This window comes from Oryctolagus cuniculus, chromosome 11 (genome assembly GCF_964237555.1).
Source record: "Oryctolagus cuniculus chromosome 11, mOryCun1.1, whole genome shotgun sequence".
Classification (NCBI taxonomy): Eukaryota; Metazoa; Chordata; class Mammalia; order Lagomorpha; family Leporidae; genus Oryctolagus; species Oryctolagus cuniculus.
In genome coordinates, this window is record NC_091442.1 from 35525622 (window position 1) to 35546661 (window position 21040).

At 43.3% G+C, this 21040-nt stretch overlaps 1 protein-coding gene across 1 annotated transcript in view; it reads left to right on the forward strand.

The window, feature by feature from the left end:
* The window catches only part of SLX4IP (SLX4 interacting protein), a 195704-nt gene extending 175195 nt beyond the window's left edge, over window positions 1-20509 (forward strand). Inside the window, 4 exon segments of the mRNA XM_008256377.4 lie at window positions 17837-17937; window positions 19755-19859; window positions 19861-20195; window positions 20198-20509. Coding sequence (XP_008254599.2) covers window positions 17837-17937; window positions 19755-19859; window positions 19861-20195; window positions 20198-20487 — 831 coding nt within the window. The 3' untranslated portion in view covers window positions 20488-20509.
* The last annotated feature ends 531 nt before the right edge of the window (window positions 20510-21040 follow it).

The following is a 21040-nucleotide window of genomic DNA, read 5'->3' on the forward strand; positions in this document are numbered from 1 at the left end:
CTCTGCCCAAACTTCTTGGACAGATGACTTAAAACTTTCACAAACAAGAATTAAAGAAGCCTAGCAGACATTAACCCGGCCATGAAGGATGACATGATTATTATGCTTCTAAAATAATTTATGAGGATATTAAATTACCCCTGATGTTTATTATTTTTTAAATCCATATGAAATTTGAAATTTGGCCCACATAGTCTGAAACCAGCTTCTTATCTCATCTTAAACAAATACATAATAAGAGTGTTTCAGAGGCTACAAAGGGCGAACAGAGACCCAGGAAACGTAAAGAGCAGAAAACTCATCTTTAAATGCAAATGCTTTCATTTGGACCAGAGTAGCCCTTTGGAAAAGCCGGTGTGACTCTCATATTTCTTCTTCATCCGTCAATAAAACTCTTCATATGCACATTACATAAAATAAATGAAACAGGTTTGGCAAAGAGTATTAAAAGTTTAACCTTTGAAAATGTTCTAGGATGTTGAGTTATCTTAATAAGTTAATAAATCCTAAAGTAGTAATGCTGTTGGCATATGACTATAATGTAATATAGCTTAACTGATTCTCAGAGCAAGGGAAAAATTGATCTGTGGTTTAAGAAAACAGCAATTAACTGTACCAGAACCTATTATTGCTTTCAGATGGAATACAGGAGAAATTATATCTTGTATCTGATATGTAATATTAATACTTGGTATCTTAAATTATTAAGGGAGAATTGAAACATCTCAATACAAATGAAATGTTATCCCCCTTAGGGGCCCTGGTATTTATACAGATGTAAGTTTTCTGTAGCTGCTGTCATATAAATCTTATAATCTGGAAGACTTCCTAAATGGTGAGAATTTTCATTCTGCAAAGTTGACTAGGCTGAGACTTTTATATGAGTGAGTTCAGTTTCCTTATCTTTAAAATGGTCAAATATCTAGCAGTACCACCATCAAGAGATGATCCTGTTGGCTTGTTAGTAAAATGCCATTTACAGCATTAGGCTTTCACATCGTTTTGAGTGATTCCCCTTAGTTGCAGTCAGTCTCTTTGTGTTTGGTTGCTCTTTTTCCCCCCTTTGTCTGTGCCTTTGCCTATACACTTTCTCAGACACACACACACACACACACACACACACACACACACAAAGAAAGTGGAACAGTCAACAATACCAATGACTTCACCCCCAGGCATAAGCTCTGTGCACCTCTCTGCTAGCCTGTTCACCTGTGGGCCTCCTCTCCACCACTTCCTCTGCCTTGTTGCAAGGAGCAGTATCCAGGTCAGGTAAAGGACCCACTTGGCAAATTGCCCATCAAGTCAGCTACACTGATTTTCCATCAAAAGTGTCTTAGAGCTTAAACCTCATTGATATTTGACCTCTGTGGAGCCGCCTGTCTCAGCTATTCAAGGATCAATAAACAATCCTTCCCTCCCAGAATTGTTTTCTGCTGGGAAGAAGGCATTCTTACTCCTTGTTATGTGCTTCAAATGCCCAAAGTCACTGATGTCGGGTCCCTGTGAGTATTCCTTGAACTTCCTGTAAGCTTTCGAATTCTTTTGTCAGTTTACATTGATATTGGCCAAAGGGCAGGATCCATCTCATTGTCTCTCAGCAATGATTCTCAAGGAGTATCTGACTGGGCAAGGCCTAAGAAATTGGCTGCCTGAGTAGCTATATTGGAGCTGTTTCTTGGACAAGAAATTCCAGTTGTTTTCCTGTAATCAACTACTTAACTCATTTTCCTGTGGCTGCAGAAGTGATTGGAGGGAGCTGATACCCGAGCATGGGTTCCTTTCCCCCCCACTCTTTCTGTCCCCTTTTTTGTTCCCCACCTGAGTAAGTGACAATTTGTTAGGAAATCTGCGAGTATGTATTCGGAACTGCTCTGCCAAGGGACTCCTGCAGCCTGTAGGGAAGCCAGCTGCCCGGAGCTCCTCAGTCCACAAAGGGACTGCTGTTGCACATCAGACAGGACAAAGGGAGTAATTCCCCTCCTGTGCAGGGCACAGCGAGTGCAGCTAGGCTGCCACCACCACCCCCTCCCACCCACACCCCATCCCACCCTCACCCCTGAGCACTAGGAAGGTCTGTCCCCCCACTCCCCAAGCCTGGCATTTCTCTTGTCCACTCAGGGACACTGGTGCAGGGAGATTCTCCATGTTGCAATAACTGCCCAGGGTGCCCATGCTCTAGGGATGTGGGAATTGTGATGTGTACTTTGGGAAGAAAGGGCATTATTATGAAATGAGTCATTATATTTTTCTTACTAGAGTTTCTCATAAGAAATCTCAAAACCCTTAGAGCCTCAGTTTTTGGCCTATTGCTTAGATAAGGAGCTGGAGAGTCTTTTTGAGAGTTTTACCTTTAGTTTTTGTTGCTGTTTCCTGTCCTTACCTGTTTTGTCCTTAAAAAAATATGAAGACCATTAAGCAAATTGTCATTACCTCTGTTCTAACAATATTTTGTTTTTACAAACCTAAGTTCCTAGGTAGAGTCTGTTTTCTTTCTGATGTAAAACCTTGGAGGCTTTGGAAAATTTTAGATTATTTTTTATTTCTATTATTTCCTTATTAAAATTGTGTAAATAATCATAGGATATATCAGGGGTAGCACACAGCTAATCTTTCACTGTGTCTTAGGTACAGCCACTCCTCCCAGTCTCTGGGGACACCCCATGCCCGCCCCCCCGTTTCCCATCTGTTCTGACCATCGCATTTTAACATAATTTGCTGTGTGGCTGGCTCTGTGTCAGGACCTCTAATAGGCACTGGGGAAACAAAAGCTTAAAAATGCTTCTGCCCTCAAGGAGCTTATAATCTGGCAAGTCAGTGCTAAGTAAAGGCACCCTGCTGATTGGAAAGTATAATTGCATTTTTCCTAAAGATGATTGCGCTTAGCACCTGTTCCTTTCATCGTTCAGTTACGTATTTTCCACTACGCAGAAGAAAAGTCTAGAATTCTAGATTGACATTCTCCCTTTTAAAGCCTAAACTGTCGAGGTCTATGATTCTTTTGGAAATTAAAAAAAAAAAAAAAAGGCACATAGTGCAAGTGCATATGTACGGGAGGATATTGGAATCTCTTCCTGATGCTTAAATGAGCTGCGGCTGAACTGTGAAGCTAACTGTCAGGGTTCTGGAGACACAGCCCAGCCACACCAGGCGATGTCCCTGAAATGCCGAGTAAGTAGAAGGATTACCGGGCCACCTGACAAGAGACCATGTTTAAGCACCAAGTTGAGCACTTCTCTCAAGTCAGACTACTGTTTGGCCTGAAAGAATTTTCCTTCCAGTTTATGAATATAAAACTGAAGTGAAAATGAATCTCGGGCAATAAACTGCTGCTGGCTGGGTTATTTTTAGTTAGGCCGTTGTATTCCTCAGCTGTGCGTAATCCAACCTCAGTGGGCCTTGGCCCTCCTCTCGGGAGGGGGATCAGGGAGGGGAGGGGGCAGGAATGGGTATCAAGTTATCTCAAAACTCTTTACTCACACAGAAATTCTGTCAGAGGGGGCAGTGAAAATGTAGCTAAATAAAAACTTAAGCAACTTTCTACAAAATAACTTTACTGGTACATTTTTCAATCGTCATAAAAAAATTGGGAGGATAGAGTTATATTCTGTTTTAGGAAAGATAAATAGAAGTTATAAGGAAACATTTTAGCCTCTGTAATGTACTTAACAATCTGATTACGCACTGACTTTTGTACCCTGATGACAGACTTGTTTAACTTTCTTAAGGGAGCTTTGACATAGGTATAAGTCAGTTCATTCAGGAAAAGAATTCTGTTTTTTTTTTTTTTATTAGAAAGATTAAATAAGCAGTAGGTGACTTTTCCAGTATCATAGGCTTTACAAATCTAGTCTCATTTCTCATTGTACTTAGTGAACATTGTACATTGAACTTAGTACATTGAACTTACTTAGTACATTGAACATTGTACTTAGTGAACCAGTGCTACTGGTGCGTTACATGGAGGCCCTTAATGAGGGCGTCCTGCAGCCCTAGGAAAAATTCCTTGAATAGGGAAGAACTCTTTCCATACTTCACATTTTCCAGAGTGCTCTGATCTTAGTATTTATTTAATAACTGATTACCAAAATTGTACATGTTCACTGTACAAAAAAATGTAAATCCAAATATATACATAGAAAATAAAGACTATCTGCACCTCCCAACCCAAAGATAACCTCTGTTACTGATATAATCTGTGTCTGTCCCTCATGCATGCTTCATAACTGAGGTCAATGTGCATTTATTTTAACTAAGTCTCCATTCATTTGTGAATTGTGTGTTTGTATCCATATTTCTGTTCATGTTTTATATTTCACAAATTCCTTGCTTTATAAAAACTCCTTAAATAGTAAGGAAAGTAGCTCTTAGTTTGTCATTTACCTTTCAATTGTGTGTCATTGCTGTTTGGTATAAGTCTGTGTCCTCAAATTTCTATTTTCCATAACAGTGACTGCTATTGATGATCTCGGCATTATATTTTCCAAATTCGCTAAATATGTACTTATATTCTTGTGCTGTTTTGTATGGAACTTGGTTTAGTTTGTGATTTGAGATCCTCCTTCTGTGTGTTGACCAGCATCATGTGAATTATGGTTTTTAGTCTTACGGAACAGGCCAAGCTCCATGTGCCTCACTCATGAAAATGAGGCAGCTCTAGGTACCTGGCTCCCTCTTTGTCCCTTAGCTGGAGGACTTCTTGGATGTCCCTTAGCAGGATCTGTGGGTGGACCATTTTCGTTGGAGAGGGGCCCTCCCACCTGCCCTCATGGGAACTAGCAGGTGGATGATACTAATGAAAAGGCAGGTGGAATGGATGAAGATGTTCTTTGCTAGTTACTTGTTCTAGACTGTAGCAGAAAATATAAGAGAAAATATTTCTTGGGTGAGATCTTTTTTTTTGTTTGTTTAAACTAAGTATCCTTTGCTTACATGTTAGAGTAACCTGAAGTTTTGTTCTCTTTTTCTAAAAATAGAATTCTTCCAAATGTGAAATGGTTCATGCCCCACCCCGCAAGGGGATTTACTCTTTGCTGAATTAGAATGGGATAGGATAAATGAATTGGAATAGTTAAGATCAGTTACACTAGGTTGTGTCTGGGCCTGCAGCCTTTGTGTTTGTTCTTACGCTGCAGTTTTCTGGTGTGCAGAGAGCTGTTAGTGGCCTTTGAGAAACGCTTACCTGATAGAAATAGGAAAAAACAAGGCGGGGACTTGAACAACTGGAAGATAGAGCAGTTAAAATGCAAAGGCCCAACTCTGACCACTGCTTCTCTGGTCTCAGATGCATTGTTTGCCTTCTTGGAGCCTCGTCCCCTAATTCACTAATGGGTCAAAGTGATGCCTGCCATGCAGGCTTTCCCAAGTTTCCCTGAGGATCAGGTGAGTTGGTGAATGTTGAAATGTCATGTAAATGCTCCAGATAGACAGTATTATCATCATCATGTCCCTTCTTCACTAGAGGAGTTCATTTCAGGATCATTCTTACCAAATTGGCAGGTAGCTGTGCTTCTTCCCCCTGTGCCTTTTTTTTTTTTTTTTTTCTGACAGGCAGAGTGGACAGTGAGAGAGAGGTCTTCCTTTTGCCGTTGGTTTACCCTCCAATGGCCGCTGTGGCCAGCACACCGCACTGATCGAAGGCAGGAGCCAGGTGCTTCTCCTGGTTTCCCATGTGGGTGCAGGGCCCAAGCACTTGGGCCATCCTCCACTGCACTCCCGGGCCACAGCAGAGAGCTGGCCTGGAAGAAGGGCAACCGGGACAGAATCCGGCGCCCCGACCGGGACTAGAACCCGGTGTGCCGGCGCCGTTAGGTGGAGGATTAGCCTAGTGAGCCGCAGCGCCGGCCTCCCCCTTGTGCTTGAAATGAGCAAAATAGCTGATAGCATCCATTCATACCCGTTACCTCAAGAGGCTCAGCACCCTCCTTTTTGGTCTCCACTTGCCAGCTCAACTTCATTTTGCAGCTGTCAAAGCTGAGTTACCAGAGATAGGTGTTGTAACTCAGCAGGTTACCTACATCCCATATCAGAGTGCCTGGGGTGGAACTCCACCTCTGCTTCTGATCCAGCTTCCCACTGTTATGCCTAGGAGGAAACAGATGATGGCTCAAATACCTAGGTTCCTGCCACTTTTGAGGAGTTATTGGCTCCTGGCTTCAGCCTGGCACAGCCCTGGCTGTTGCAAGCGTTTGTGCAGAAAACCAGCAGATGAATGATCAATCACTGTGTGTGTGTGCCATGTCACTGTGCCTTTCAAATAAATAAGTTAATTTTTTAAAAAACTAAAGTACCAGAAAGTGACAAGCCCCCTGTAGCCAGCCAACCAGTGACTCTGCTATCCATGTGGGAGATCAGCTGTTAGGCCATTTAGGGAGTGAATCAGCAAGTGGATGATACCTCCCCCTCTCTCCCTCTCTCCCTCTCTGTCTCCCTCTCCCCTCCCCTTTCCATCTATACCTCTCTCTTATTCTCTGCCCTTCAGATAAATAACTAAACCTATAAAAAGAGAGCAGAGAGCACCAGCTAAACCCTTGTCATTTCCACTCACTGCCATAGACCCACATTGAGATATGTCTTTGGAGGAAGGACCCAGCCACTTCTCTGAGGTACACAGGAAGTAAAAAACAACAGACTGCTGGGGCTCAAATTCCCAAGAGCTCATGCTGTTCATAATAGCACCAGCCATCGCACAGGCAGAGTTGGATGTATGAGTGGCTTGTGTTTGGAAAGTTCACTGGGAAACAGATGATTTAGAATTCAGTACCCATTTTCCCAAGGAGACAATGTCGTCATTGAGGAAGAGATTCCCAAGCCTAGTCCACAAAAGCAGTTACTATCATAAGATCTGAGTCTTGGAAAGAGGGGCTCTCTGTTTAGGGGAAATGGCAAGAGCTGTTCCTTCCACATCCCTGGGCAGAGGGCCAGCGCCAAGCAGCGTTTGGAATGAGACATTCCTCTGTGGTGTCTTGTCTCTGGCTCCGCTGCCTCTTTCCCACCAATGTCCTTGGCTCCTGGGGGCCCGCTTCGCACTGCCTCGCCACCTGCATGACGGGACCATATCTTTGCCCACCTTTCTCCTCTCCCATGCTATGTAGGCCCAAATGCTCAGCCATGTGAGAGGGTAGGAAAGAGGAGATCACCCTGAATGAAGGGCTGGCCGTCTTCTTGCAGGTGTTGGCTTTTTTTCTATCATAGGCCTTTGCTGGGGGAGGCATTTTTAACAAGGAGATCCCCCAGAGGCCATCTCTGCTTTGGATAATGCCCACTAAATCTCTCGTTTTCACAAATATTTCCCTTCTGTTTTGAAACTGAGGGTTATTAAACTGTGATTCATGAATTCCCTAGAATTAAAAAAATAGTTTGCATATTATTATGGTTTTTTTGGTAAAACTTAAATAGCTTTCATCCAATTCTCACAATGGTCAAGGTCATCTCCCCACCCCCACCCTTAGTGTTAAACACTGGCCCAGACATACAAATTCTTCAAAATGACCAAGTCCTGTCTCAGTTGTATGGCCTCAGTGGGACCGAGTTAGATCCAGATGTATATTTAGGTTTTTAGGGCAGGTGAATGCAAACTGGAAAATCCCTGTGAAATGTGTACTTCCTGTAAAATAACTTCCTTGATTTTGTTTTTCATTGCTGACATTTTTAGGGGAACATCCTTTAAAACTACTTATTACTACTTCCCTAGATGCACACAACAGCTCTGTAATCATCAATCAAAGAAAACTTTAAAATAATTTTTTTAAGAAAATAGTAGAGCATTCATGACTAGCACAGCTAGCCCCCAGCTCTCCTTCCCTTTAGAGACCCATCCTTTCAGGGGAAGGCAGAGAAAGGAAAGACTGAGAGGACGGACTGGGGTCAAAGACAGGGGAGCAGAAGACCGACACCTTGCTTTGGAAATCCAGTAGCTGACGTGACCAGAATTTTGACTTTCTTCATCCCTAACCTAGAGAAGCTCGTGTCTGCCTCGTGGGCATCGCATTTACCAGGTGCTAGCCACTACACTGTGCTCTGTCCACGGTGTCTCGGCAACAAAAGTCCACCCTCATCACCTTTAGCAGAAACGGCGTCAGTGCTAGTGGTAGTCACAAGGTGCTGCTTTCCTTCTCATTTTACACAGGGCTTCCATCCCTTAGAGTCACCACCTGTACAGCTCTACCCTTTCTTTTAATTTCCATCCCACCTGTTTTCCCATTTATACTTCCTTATTATCAAATAATTTCAGAATGTATTAGAAGTGAAATTTGGGAAAGAGGCTTCTTACTCATTTTTAAGACACGTGACTTCCTTATGGTCCAAGACTGTCATATTTATTCTTTGCTTGAGCTCTCTATAACTAACCCCAAGCTTTCAGATCGTGTCAGATTTCACAATACTGATGCTACTACAATCATAGGCATCCCACCACAAGATGAGAGTAATTTTTCTGATTTTTGTTTCATTGTAATAAAATCATAAAGAACTGAAAGTAGTTCCAGCTTTATACTTTAATGTTATTCAGTGCCTCAAAATAAGCTAATAAGATATTACACTTATGCTCTACTTTTATTGTTTGCAAAAGGCCTTAATTGTTTGCAGAGTGCAGAGAGCCAGTCACGTACAATAACTTATTTAGTGCAACAGACCTGAAAGGAGATTGTATCAGTCTTGAACTTTTTCATTTTCAAAGGACAGGAAGGCCAACTCAAAATGGTTTAGCGAAAAAAAAGGAAGGTTTTTGGCTCACGTCCCTGAAAAGTCCAGACTTCAGGTACAGTTTGATCGGAGGCACAAAGATTATCATTAAGACTGGTTCTCACCACATCTGGCCCTGCCTTCCTACTTTGCTTACTTCATTCTCAGCCTGTATGTGGCGCTTGGTCCAGGCAGCTCCCGGTTCGTATCCTGCTGGAGCAAGGGAGACTGGAGTCTGCCCTGGACTACTGTGTTTCATGCTTCTCTTTAAGATTCTGAAATTCAGTACCTGTGTTCCTGTCGGCCCAGACTGAATCACAGGCCCCTTTCTGGAGTCAGATATAGAGACAAAGTCTTAAAATACATGGTCCTTGCATGTAGGGCAAGAATGTGATTCCCTAGGTAAAATCTGAATATTACTTCCAGGAAATCAAGAAGTATCCATTATAGAAATATTATTTTCTTTTTTTGTAAAGATTTATTTATTTTTACTTGAAAGGCAGAGTTACAGAGAAGGAGAGGCAGAGAGAGAGAGAGAGAGAGAGATCTTCCAGCAGCTGGTTCACTGCCCAAATGACTACAATAACAAGAACTGGGCCAGTCCAAAGCCAGGAGCCAGGAGCTTCTTCCAAGTCTTCCATGTGGGTACAGGGGCCCAAGGACTTGGGCCATCCTCCATTGCTTTCCCAGGCACATTAGCAGGGAGCTGGATGGGAAGTCGAGCAGCCTGCACCCATATGGGATGCCGGCGTTGCAGGCAACGACTTAACCTGCTACCCCATAGCGCTGGCCCCTAGAAATATTTTTTCTTCCCTTATTTATAGATGAGGAAACTAATGCTCAATGAAGATAAGTCTGTTGTCCAAATTTCACACCCAGATGCTGACCAGTGAGGGACTAGAGCCAAGGACTTCTGACTAAGAGTCCTCTCCCCTTTATGTGACTTCATCTCTGCCTGTGATGATGAATGACAGTACGGTCACTGGACAGAGTGAAGACAGCACTGCTAGGGGAAGGCCTCTTGGACTCAGTCCTGTAACACAAAGACTATGAGTCTCATTTTTCTCATCTGTCAAAGAGTGACAATACCTTCCTGTTGAATACCCAGTGAGGACCAGAAGAGAGCTTGGAAACAGGACTTTGAGAATCACAACCCCATATAGTTTGTGAAGGCAACAAATTTTCTTTTTCAATAATTTCAAGAAGATTTTCCAGTGCATGCTGCATTCACCCACTTTACTGCATTTATCTTTTCCAAACAGTCCAGGGAAGTAGTTGAAAAACCAGCCATCAGGGGTTGAGAAACCAGCCTTCAACAAGCCAGTGATAACCGTGAGACCAAGGTCTCCACTGCCCTCAGCTCTGTGCTCATCCTGCAGGTGTCCTGGTTCGGTCAGCTTGAGTGGTGTCCTTCTTGGCACATATGGTCATGAGGGATTAAGAGTGGTGATGTTTTCAATGTGTCCTAAGACTCTATATTTTAATAGTCTATGAATGGCCTACTTAAAATCTTACCGTTAAGGCATTTTCATTTGAGGGTAAATAAAAGGGATTCAGAAGAAACTCATGTACATAAACAAATTCAAAAAAAAAAAAGAGCCAACAGTCACAAGATAAAGAATGAGAGCACCACGTTATTACGTTAAATGTTACCTTGACATAATCTTGATAGCATTAAAGACTTTTTCCACATCCCATTATTGCCTTTATATGTTTTACAATCCTAAAAACAAGAGTTTGGTGGGATAGTTCTGTCACATGCTTCTGGCTGTGGCTACAGTTGTGCTAGGAGGACTATGCAAAGGGTGGGCTATGTGGTAAGGATTAGCTGTGATTGGTTGGTGCACCCATGGGGCTCTTGGAGTGACAAGTAGCCTGCTGTTAAGTCCTCAAGTATCATCTCAATTTCAACTATTACTGATGCCCTTGAGCCCGCAGGAAGGTGCTGGATAGCTAGCTGTAAGATCTTCCCAACAAAGCCCAGTTTTTCAGATGAGAAGTAGCATTGCCTACCCAATCTGTTTTGTCCATGTTGAATTAGGTGTTAGCTGGTGGTGTGGTAGTAATACCAGGGGTCTTCCAAATGTTCATGGAAAAAATGTATTATGAAAAAACTACTTGTAGATTTAAATATTTTCTCTCCAAAATAAACACATACTAACATGTCATAACATGTCTGAACAGGATCTAGTTTGAGGCTGTAAGAAGGATAAGACATAAGTTTGAAAGGAGTCCCTCTCAGCACAACATGACTTCTACTAAAATTGAAGCAACAACAAACATCAAATTGATGGTGAAGCGTGGGTGGAAGAGTGGTGAAATCATTGGTACTATATGAAAAGTTTATGCCCCAGAGAAATCGGCATTTTCCAAATGGATTACATGTTTTAAGAAAGGGTAAGATAATTTTAAAGAAGCCTGCAGCACCAGACCATCCACATGAATCTAGAAAAAATTTATGTTCATGCCCCAGTTGAAGACCAGCAGTAGTTGACAGCAGAAACAATAGTAACACCATAAACATCTCAACTAGTTCCACTCACACCATTCCAACTGAAAACTTAAAGTCAAGCAAACTTTGCTCCAGGAGTCCCACAACTGTGTACAAGCAGAGCTTTCAATGGAAATTTTAAACACATGGAATCAACATCCTGAAGCATTTCTTCCATGAATTGCAATACCAGATGAAACAAGGCTGAAGACAAAGCACAATCAAAACAATGGCTACCAAGGGGGAGAAGTGGTCCAGTCAAAGCAAAAGCAGACATGTCAAGAGCAAAGGTCATGGCAACAGTTTATTGAGATGCTTAAAGGATTTTTTGCTTGTTGAGTTTCTGGAGGTCCAAAGAATGATGACATCTGCTTATCATGAGGGTGTTTTGAGAAAGTTAGTCAAAATTGTAGCAGAAAAACTCCCAGAAAAGCTTTACCAGAGAGTTTGCCTCTACCACAGCATTGCTGCGTTCCTGCTCATTTCTCTCATCAAACAAGGACCGTTCTGCAAGTTTCAATGGGGAAAGCATTACACATCCACCTTACAACAGTCCTGATTTGGCTCCTTCTGACTTCTTTTTGTTGCATAATCTTATTATATATGTGTGTGTATGTGTGTGTGTATGTACACACACTCATACACCTATGTTTTTCTTCAGTTAACAGTGTAACATAATGGGTTGGCATGGTTAAATTCCCAGCACCCTCAGTTCCTCAGGGATGGACTAAATGGTTATTGTTGCTTACAAAAGTGTCTTGAATTCTATAGAGGTTATGTTGAAAAATAAAGTTTATATTTTTTATCTTTTTGTTCCATTTCTCCATGAGTATCTTTTTTTGTTTGTTTGTTTGTTGGTTTGTTTTGACAGGCAGAGTGGATAGTGAGAGAGAGACAGAGAGAAAGGTCTTCCTTTTTGCCGTTGGTTCACCCTCCAATGGCCGCCACGGCCAGCGCGCTGCAGCCGGCGCACCGCGCTGATCCGAAGGCAGGAGCCAGGTGCTTCTCCTGGTTTCCCATGGGGTGCAGGGCCCAAGCACTTGGGCCATCCTCCACTGCCTTCCCGGGCCACAGCAGAGAGCTGGCCTGGAAGAGGGGCAACCGGGACAGAATCCGGCACCCCGACCGGGACTAGAACCCAGTGTGCCGGCGCCGCTAGGTGGAGGATTAGCCTATTGAGCCGCAGCGCCAGCCTTCCATGAGTATCTTAAAGTCCCTTCATAATAACATCTACTTCATATAGCTGTAGTGAGGGGGACATTAGTGTGTGCCCCTGTATCTCTATTTTTCATTACTTAAAAAGTCTCCTAAAGTATTATCTAGACCTGTTCTGGCCAGGACCATTGCCATTAATTGCGTTTGGCTATTGAGCATTTAAAATGTGATTCAGAAATGATATACTATAAGTATAAAATACACACCTGATTTCCCAGACTTAGTATATAAAATAACTTCAATATTTTATATTAAATACATACAATGATAATGTTTTAGATCTTATATGCTTTATTGAAATTTAATTTCACCAGTTTCCTTCTACTTTTTTAATGGGTCTATAGAAAAGTTCAAGTTACTTATACAGTCCGCATTGTATTTCTGCTGGAGCTTTCTGGTCTCCACTTCCCTCTTGATTCCATTTCAGGTTCCAACACTTTACCAAAAACAGCAAAAGACAGGGTCACCTTTATCCAATGGTCACTTTTCATTTGTAATATGTCAGCAGCATTCCACACAGTTGTCACTTTTACTGACATTGTATTCATCACTTTCATTTCATTTTTCTCTCGCCTCTATGGAATCATTTTATCTTGATTATATTTCCAGTCTAGCCACTTCTTCCCACCACCCACCTCCTCCAAGACCCATCATCTCTGAATGGACTATTGCCAGGGCCTCATCACTCATCTCCCTGTAATGATTCTTTAAAAATGTCCAATCACTTTGCTTCTCAGAACCTTCCATGAGCCCATCATCTTCACAGCCAAACTTGCCATCTTTACAAAAGCCATAAACAATTTTACCCTTCTACCACCAATTCTCTCTGTGTGTCTGTCTCTATCTCTCCTTCTCTCTCTCCCTCCCTCTCCTACTTTCCCTACCCTCCCCCAATCTCCCTTTACCCCTCTTATCTATCCCTTCTCTCTCCACTCTTCCAGGCACCCTGTCCTCAGGGCCTGGGTGTTCACTGTTCCACCTGCCTGAAATGCCAGTTGTCATTCACTCAGGTCTCTGTGTAAAACTCACCTTGTGACCAACCACAGCCTTCCCTGAACACTATATCTAACTAGTACCTAGGGTGTGAGCCTTTGGCTCAGTGGTTAAGACATTGCTTGGGACACCTGGATCTTACATCAGACTGCCCGGTCTTAATAGACCTGGCACCGCCCCCAATTCCAGCTTCCTGCTAATGTGTACCCTGGGAGGCAGCGTTGATGGCTCAAGTTGTCTGAGTCCTGCTCATGTGGGAGATCAGGTTTGGGTTCCAAGTTCCTGGTTTCGGCCTGCCCCAGGCCCAGCTGGTGCAGGCATTAGAGGAGTGAACCCTCAGATGGGAGTGTTCTCTCTCCATCTCTTTCAGATGAATAAGGAAATAGCACCCATGATCTTAGACATTTGTTTCTCCTCATGGCATCATCACCACCTGACTTCAGATGTTTTTTTGTCTTCCCTCTGGAGATGGAGGCTGCAGGAAGTCCAGGTCTTTTGTCTGTGGGTCCCCGTCCTTTCCTCCAGCGACCTCAAGCAGTGCGGGGTGCAGAGTACCGGTTTGCCTAGTTGCATTATTCTGCTTCCTCATCAATTCCAGGTGCCTTTGAAATGGAGGGTCCTGGCCGGCGCCGAGGCTCACTAGGCTAATCCTCTGCCTGCAGCACCAGTACCCCAGGTTCTAGTCCTGGTCAGGGCGCCGGATTCTGTCCCAGTTGCTCCTCTTCCAGGCCAGCTCTCTGCTGTGGCCCGGGAAGGCAGTGGAGGATGGCCCAAGTGCTTGGGCCCCTGCACCCACGTGGGAGACTAGGAGAAGCACCTAGCTCCTGGCTTCGGATCAGTGGGTGTGCCGGCCGCAGTGGCCATTGGAGGGTGAACCAACGGTAAAGGAAGACCTTTGTCTCTGTCTCTCTCTGTCTCTCACTATCCACTCTGCCTGTCAAAAAAAAAAAAAAAAAAAAAAACTTAAAAAGAAATAAAAGAAATGAAGGGTCCTTAGTTATACTGGGGATCACAACCCCTAGAGATCAAAATTCTTGGGTAGAATCTGGAAAGCATTTTAACAAACTCCCCAGGTGATTTGATGTCTGGGATAACTGGACCCCACTTTGCAAAATGCCATCTCATTGTACCAGTGTGCATTTCTTTATCCATTGCTCTGCCTTGTCAAGTGTTGTTCTTATATATCAGTAGTATTCGAATCACCTGGGAACCTAAATATAGCTCTCCGAGCCGCACCCCGGATCTTGTGAATCAGAACTTCCAGGCACGGGGCCTGGGAATCTATATTTTTAAAAAGCTCCCATAGCACCCCTGATGCAGCCAGTCTTCCCACTGGCCTTTGGAAGCCTGACTCTGTTTTACAGACTCCTTGAGAGGAGATTGTAAACCCAAGAGTAGGTGTTCTTTATGTTGTTTTAAGCCAAGTTCTCTCCCCAGTCCCCATTAATCCAACAATGTTCTATTCAAAAATGTTCTTCAGTAAGTCATCTTGGAATGAGCTCCTCGGTTTATCCACTTGACTTGAGCATCAGCCATTGTTTCTAACTGCATTTCAAACCAACCCATTCTCTGAATACAGTCAAGAGTGCTCAGTTTATTCTAGTGGGGATTCTTTGTATTCCATTCTGTGTAACATTTAAAATGTGTTTACCAGGTCAGACCAGATAGATCTGGGGTTATCATCACCCAGCAAATACCCAAACACTCCCCCACCTTCTCCTTGGATCTGTACTGGAGCACATGTGCTTGGACTGTCTTCAAGGCTGGGGCGCATTCCTTGGTCCCCAGAGCATTCCCAGGGATGGAGGAAAGACCTAACACCTTGCTCCAGGGCTGTTCAAGTTGCCAGTGGAAGTTGAGTAGACTTTTAGGGCCCTATTTCTGTTAGATTTTGCCCTAGAACTGCATATTGACACTCTTCATAGGTAGAAGGTTTAATTTTGAAATGCTTAAAATACTATGAAAAATTAAAATAGGGGTAGGGCAGGGATGAAGCAGGTGGCAAGGTGGAGTATACCAAGGAATGATACTTGCAGACTAAGGGCCGGCTTCCAGGTTGTGAAGCTCCCCGGAGATGCTCTTGATTAATCCATTTCTTAAATACCTGAATCCCATGGGGCGCTGACTCTAGACTTTGGATGGCCAGTCCGTAGCTCCTTTGAGTATGCTGGACTTCTATTCTTTGCAGAAGATGACTGGGTCATTATTAACTGCAGAGTCTAAAATGTTGGTAGAGTCACGTGTAAGCCCGGGAGACACTTGCAGCCTCCTCTGCACACACTGTCTATCTGCACCTTGGAGCTGAGCCTCGGGAAAAGCTGCAGATTGCATTTTGATGCCAGATGTGAGAAACCATTAGTAATCAGGATAACTCCCACTGGGAAATTCTGTTTCCAGGTGATAGCTGCTTCCTCAGGGTTACTTGTTGCGGGGGAGGGAGGGTGGCAGATTGGAAGCTATGATTTAGTGACAAAGGGAAGTGAACTGACCCTAGAAACGTAAGAAAAAGAGATTTCTAATGAAACCTGGCAGTTCAAGGGCTGAAGAAGGAGGCTAATCTTTTTTTTTCCCCTGCCCACCCAGTCTTTATACCAATGTAAATATGCCTCCTTCAACAAATTGCAAAATGTGGTTTTAATTTGTAAGCAGGAGACCCGCCTTGCCTTTCTGTTCTTTCTTTTTTCTTTTCCTTTTCCTTTTTTTCCCCTTAAAGCTAAGTCACAGGTTTTAGACTTTTTGAACTGGACATTTCCTTCTGTCACGCCGTCACCTTTTCTGTTGTCCCTTTTCTTACAAGGACATTTTCCCCCACTGTGGTCAGTGGGATTTGGGATGAGAGCCGACTGGCAGCTCTGTTTCTTCTTAAAGAAGTTTTTGAAGTTCCCAAAGGAAATACATAGAGGTCTTTAAACTGAGTTTTATAAATAAATAAATAAAGACAGTGATTCAATCCGATCTGAGATTTGAAGTGAGTGTCACTGTCACGGCACCATACTTTGTGTGGTGTGTGCAGAATCCATTGTTGTTATTTATGACCCTGTCTGCCTTCCATTGTGGACTTCTTCCAGCCTTGGGGAATTTACATCATTCCTAATAGCAAAAGGCTTTCTGGTTCCCACAGAGTTGTTCAAAGCCTGACTCATGCTCCTTATGTTAATTGTTCAGCTCTGAAAATACAGCACTTACAGGGTGTGGTTGTAAGGGGAAAATCTACTGTACTTACAGGGCATGTTTAGAAGTGTTTCACACATAAATCTCCATTGCTCTCAATATCTCTCATATTTAACTTTTAAACTCTCACTCTTTTTGGTCAACTAGTACATGTTAGGAAGCAAAACGAAAGGGAGAAGCATCAACATGCAGTATAATCCAATAAAACAGTATAATCTATTTACTGACTCTTAGAGCGGAGTTGGGTTATAACTGGGTAGGACTTTGACATTTTCTGCTGTCTGAGGACAGTGAGACAGCTGAAGGCTCATCCCACTCTGGTGCAGAGCGTAATAGCTGACACTCACCACATTGGTCTGGGAAATAACCAGGCATAAAACTACTGGCTGCCTTCTACCAGGGAGTGTAGCTGCGAATTCCATTGTAAGCTTAAAGTAGGGACCTACTGATAACTTACCCAAACTGTTCCTAGTGTTAGCAACTTCTTAATGGAAGTTGGTGGGAAAGACTTCTTAGTGTCCCCAAAAATGAGAGCAGGTAATACCTTGTCTGAGTTTTCTACCTGCCAACTGAGAGGAAAGGATCCCACAGTATTGGATCAATGTTGGCAGGCTTTTATTTTTTATAATTACTTCCTTATGGTATTTTTATGGGACCATAATAGATAGGCAGATAATCTATGAATTATATAAAGCTACGGTAGTGATTAGTATAAGAAAAAAAAACCTGTCAGTTTGTCTTGGTAGACAAGAATCACAGCCTCCAGTTTTCAAAACAGCAATATTAAAAGTTTTAACACTTGATGTAGTCTTGAGTGTTGCAAAGGCCCTATTCCCCGTTTTTGTTGGTAGAGAAAATGTAGGGAAACATTAGGAAAATCAGGGGGTGGGCCATTGTGCCATCAAGCCTTGTTGGAAGAGCAAAGTTTATAAATATGCTGCTGCCTGGCACAGTGATTCAGGGCATTTGTCAGATTTGGGGCAAAGAAATGTCAGCTGTCAGCCAGGAGCTCCCAGATGGTTTGGAATAGGCATCTTTTACATTACAGTCTAGTAAGTGTGTGGTGCATGCTCATGTATGAGATGTGTGGACTGAGCAGTCCAGACAAAGCTACAGTGTGTCAAAAAGTCCTGGATAAAAAAAGGTTAAATGGCTTAACACTAAGCAGTTTCATTTAGTCTTTCCAAAAATAAATCTAGTCGTGGGGGCATTCAGAGTGTAACTGTTTTCTCTCATATTCAGCTCATAGATTTCTGATTGAGCCTTTGTTATCTTTTGGAGTAGACAGAAAGAGCTCTCCACGGAGTGTCTGATTATTTTGCTGAGTGTGCAGAGAATCCACTTCCTCCCAGTGCAAAGCTCAAGAGAAATGCTCTGAAAGAAATGTAGGCCCAATGTGTTTCCTTTTTCCCATTTTCAACTGCCTCTGTGTGTGGATAGATAACACGAAGTCTAGAATTAAACAGGACTGCCTGGAACCTAATCACAAAATCCCCTCTGGCACCGAGCCTGCCCTTAGTCCCATTCTCACTCTTCCCACCCTCCTGACTCTCTCTGCTTGCTGGGCATTGGGGATAGAGTCCTTACTCCACAGGTGTGTTGCAAGGAGTAATTAATTACAAGCTCTTTGAAGATAAAAAGCACCTGTTGGTGGTGTGTTTCATGCAACTTTCAGAGTGACTGCAGACAGAGCTAAAACTTGCATTCCTTTCCTAAGATGCTTGTTCTAAGTCTAATATAATTATCATAATCCTTGCGCCCCTGATAGCAACAGAAAGCACATGTATCTATACTCACATTCATTTATTTCTACACTAACGATTACCCAAAATAAGTATTTCAGCTTCAGTGTTTTGAGTTTGGTGATTGAAGGAAGTTCTGGCCATTAGCAACCCTGAAAATACAAGGTACTTCAGAAAGTTTGTGGAAAGATGAGATTAAAAGATAAACTTCTTTTAGTGCAAAAAACTGAAAACATTGAAATCCGTGTGTACTTTTTTCATACTGTGCATTTTTCCATGATCTTTCGGGAGACCCCTGATATACGTGCATTCCAAAACTTTTTACACCAAATTAAACTTAATTTTTTATTCCAGTGTTCCATGAATTTTTTGAAATACCTTCATATATTGTAACCTTAGATTCTTTAGTCTCTATGTTCTCCCTAAGAGTTAATTTTGTAATCAAGTGAAGTTCACATTGCCTGTTGCGTATGTTGGAGAAAAGAGATTTATAAATCCATCACTGGCATGTCTTCCATGATTCTACTTTCTTTTCTTTCATGCTGACGATCAAAAGTTTCTTCCGAGACACTTCGAGTTCTATTAGCTAAGCCCTGCTTCCTTCAGGTCGATGAACAAGTTTGACACCAGCTTTAAATGGTTGTTGTATTTGAATAATAATCTTGAAACAGCCCGAGAGAAGTTCCTGAAGATTATTCTTTACTACTCACAAATAGAAAATGTGTGTGCATGTATGCATATTTATGTATATATATATATATAGAGAGAGAGAGAGATGATCATTGGATGTATTTGAGTAACTGTTCATGGATAAAAATCAATGTATTGGGGCCAGCGCTGTGGCACGGTGGGTTAAAGCCCTGGCCTGAGGTGCTGGCATCCCATATGGGTGCCAGTTCTGGTCCCAGCTGCTCCTCTTTCGATCCAGCTCTCTGCTATGGCCTAGGAAAGCAGTGGAGGATGGCCCAAGTCCTTGAGGCCCTGTACCCATGTGGGAGACCCAGAGGAAGCTCCTGGCTTCGGACCGGCGCAGCTCCGGCCGTTGCGGCCATCTGGGGAGTGAACCAGCAGATGGAGGACCCCTCTCTCTGTCTCTACCTCTCTCTGTAACTCTGTCTTTCAAATAAATAAAATAAATCTTTAAAAAAATTAATGTATCAAACATAGTCAATATTGGCCCTTAACATCAGAAAGGAATGCCTAAATTTGCCTTGGTGAAAATCTGAATTCCAACACAACTCCATTGATAACCAGAGATCTATAAGCAAAGTGTGTCCACATATAATGGATTATGTGCTTGATCCAGTCTGCATTTAAAGAGACACTTGGAGATTTTTCCAGATGTGCAGAGGAGGCAAGGAGAAGGCAGGTAGCACGTGCCTCCTTTTTCAGGTGTAGAGCAATGGGGTGCAAGGAATTTAGAGAAAAGCATGCCATCGCATGTTTGTCTGTTGTTTTAGTTCGAAAAGAACTGAAACAAAATGCAGCACTGTGAACAAATCACAGACCAGCAGGCACATTGTGGGACCATCCAGTAACTCAGCGATGGTAGAGGTAGCAAGGATGACAGGCCTCATCCAGTTCTCCATCAGAATCCACGGGACAAGCTAAGGATTACATAAAGGCAGCTGAGCGCCACTGGGGGCTTCCTGTTCAAAAGCTGGAAAATGTTCCTCAGAGCCAGCCAGAAGACACTAGCAGCCAGCAAAAACCTCATCCTGGGGAACTGTTGAAGACAGGGCTTCGAAGCAGGAGCCCCGTCTGTAGCTGTGAGTCAGCACCACCAGGTCCAAAACAAAGTCCACAAGCTGCCAAAACACAACAGAAGTGCAGGAACTGTGACTCTGAGGACAACTTTGACCACCACAAGAGAGTTTCTCTTGGAAATGATCGATTAGTCCCCAGAGAAATAATAGTGGGGATGGGGGGGTGGGGTGGGGGAAGGAAGCTGTCAATGTGTTGCCAACTTTAGAGCTGTCAGATCCGGGGTTCCTTTTGAAACAAGATTTAGCAAAAACCATGTCTAAGGAAGACTTAAATGTTTTGGAAAATCTTTCCTCCAGACATCTTATGAAAAATAACCCAGGGCAGGCACAGCAGATGGGCTCAGCCACAAACACTGAAAGATTATCTATGATGCAGGGCAGCCCAACCAAGAAAAGGAAGAACTTGCAAAGTTTTGCAAAATTATAGTTAAGCATATAGCAGCCAAACCTGTGACAGGACAGCCGTGGGTGTAGACGCTGGGGTTCTAAAGGAATTGATTAGAATGATTCATTGAACTAGGGTATAGTCCTGTCTCTGTAAAAGTTTGTTTCAAGCAGTCACCTCCAGGAGGCACCTGGCCCATTTTCACAGCATCACAACTTTCTCTTCCTACCTCTCACTATCTTCAAAAAATGACTGTGATGATACCAAATCACCTGCTTTGTCAGGGACAAGCCCATCCATGCACGCTCCTCGTGAAGTACCCAGTCGTGCCTCCTCCTCGGCAGACCACGTGAGGGCGCAACATACAGATGGGGCCACAGGGCTGCTGTTCAATTCTCTGAGTGCTTCCCTCCTGCTGCTCCTCAGCCTGGCAAGGGGTGGGGGGAGGGCGCGGGCAGAGGCAGGAAGGGGGCTGCCAGTGAAGGAACAGGCTGCCAGTCTAAATTCATGGTCCTGGGGTCAGCATCACCGTCGGGAGGTATGGCCCCACCCCAGACCTGCTGACCGAGGAGCTCCGCCTGATCCGGAAGTATGC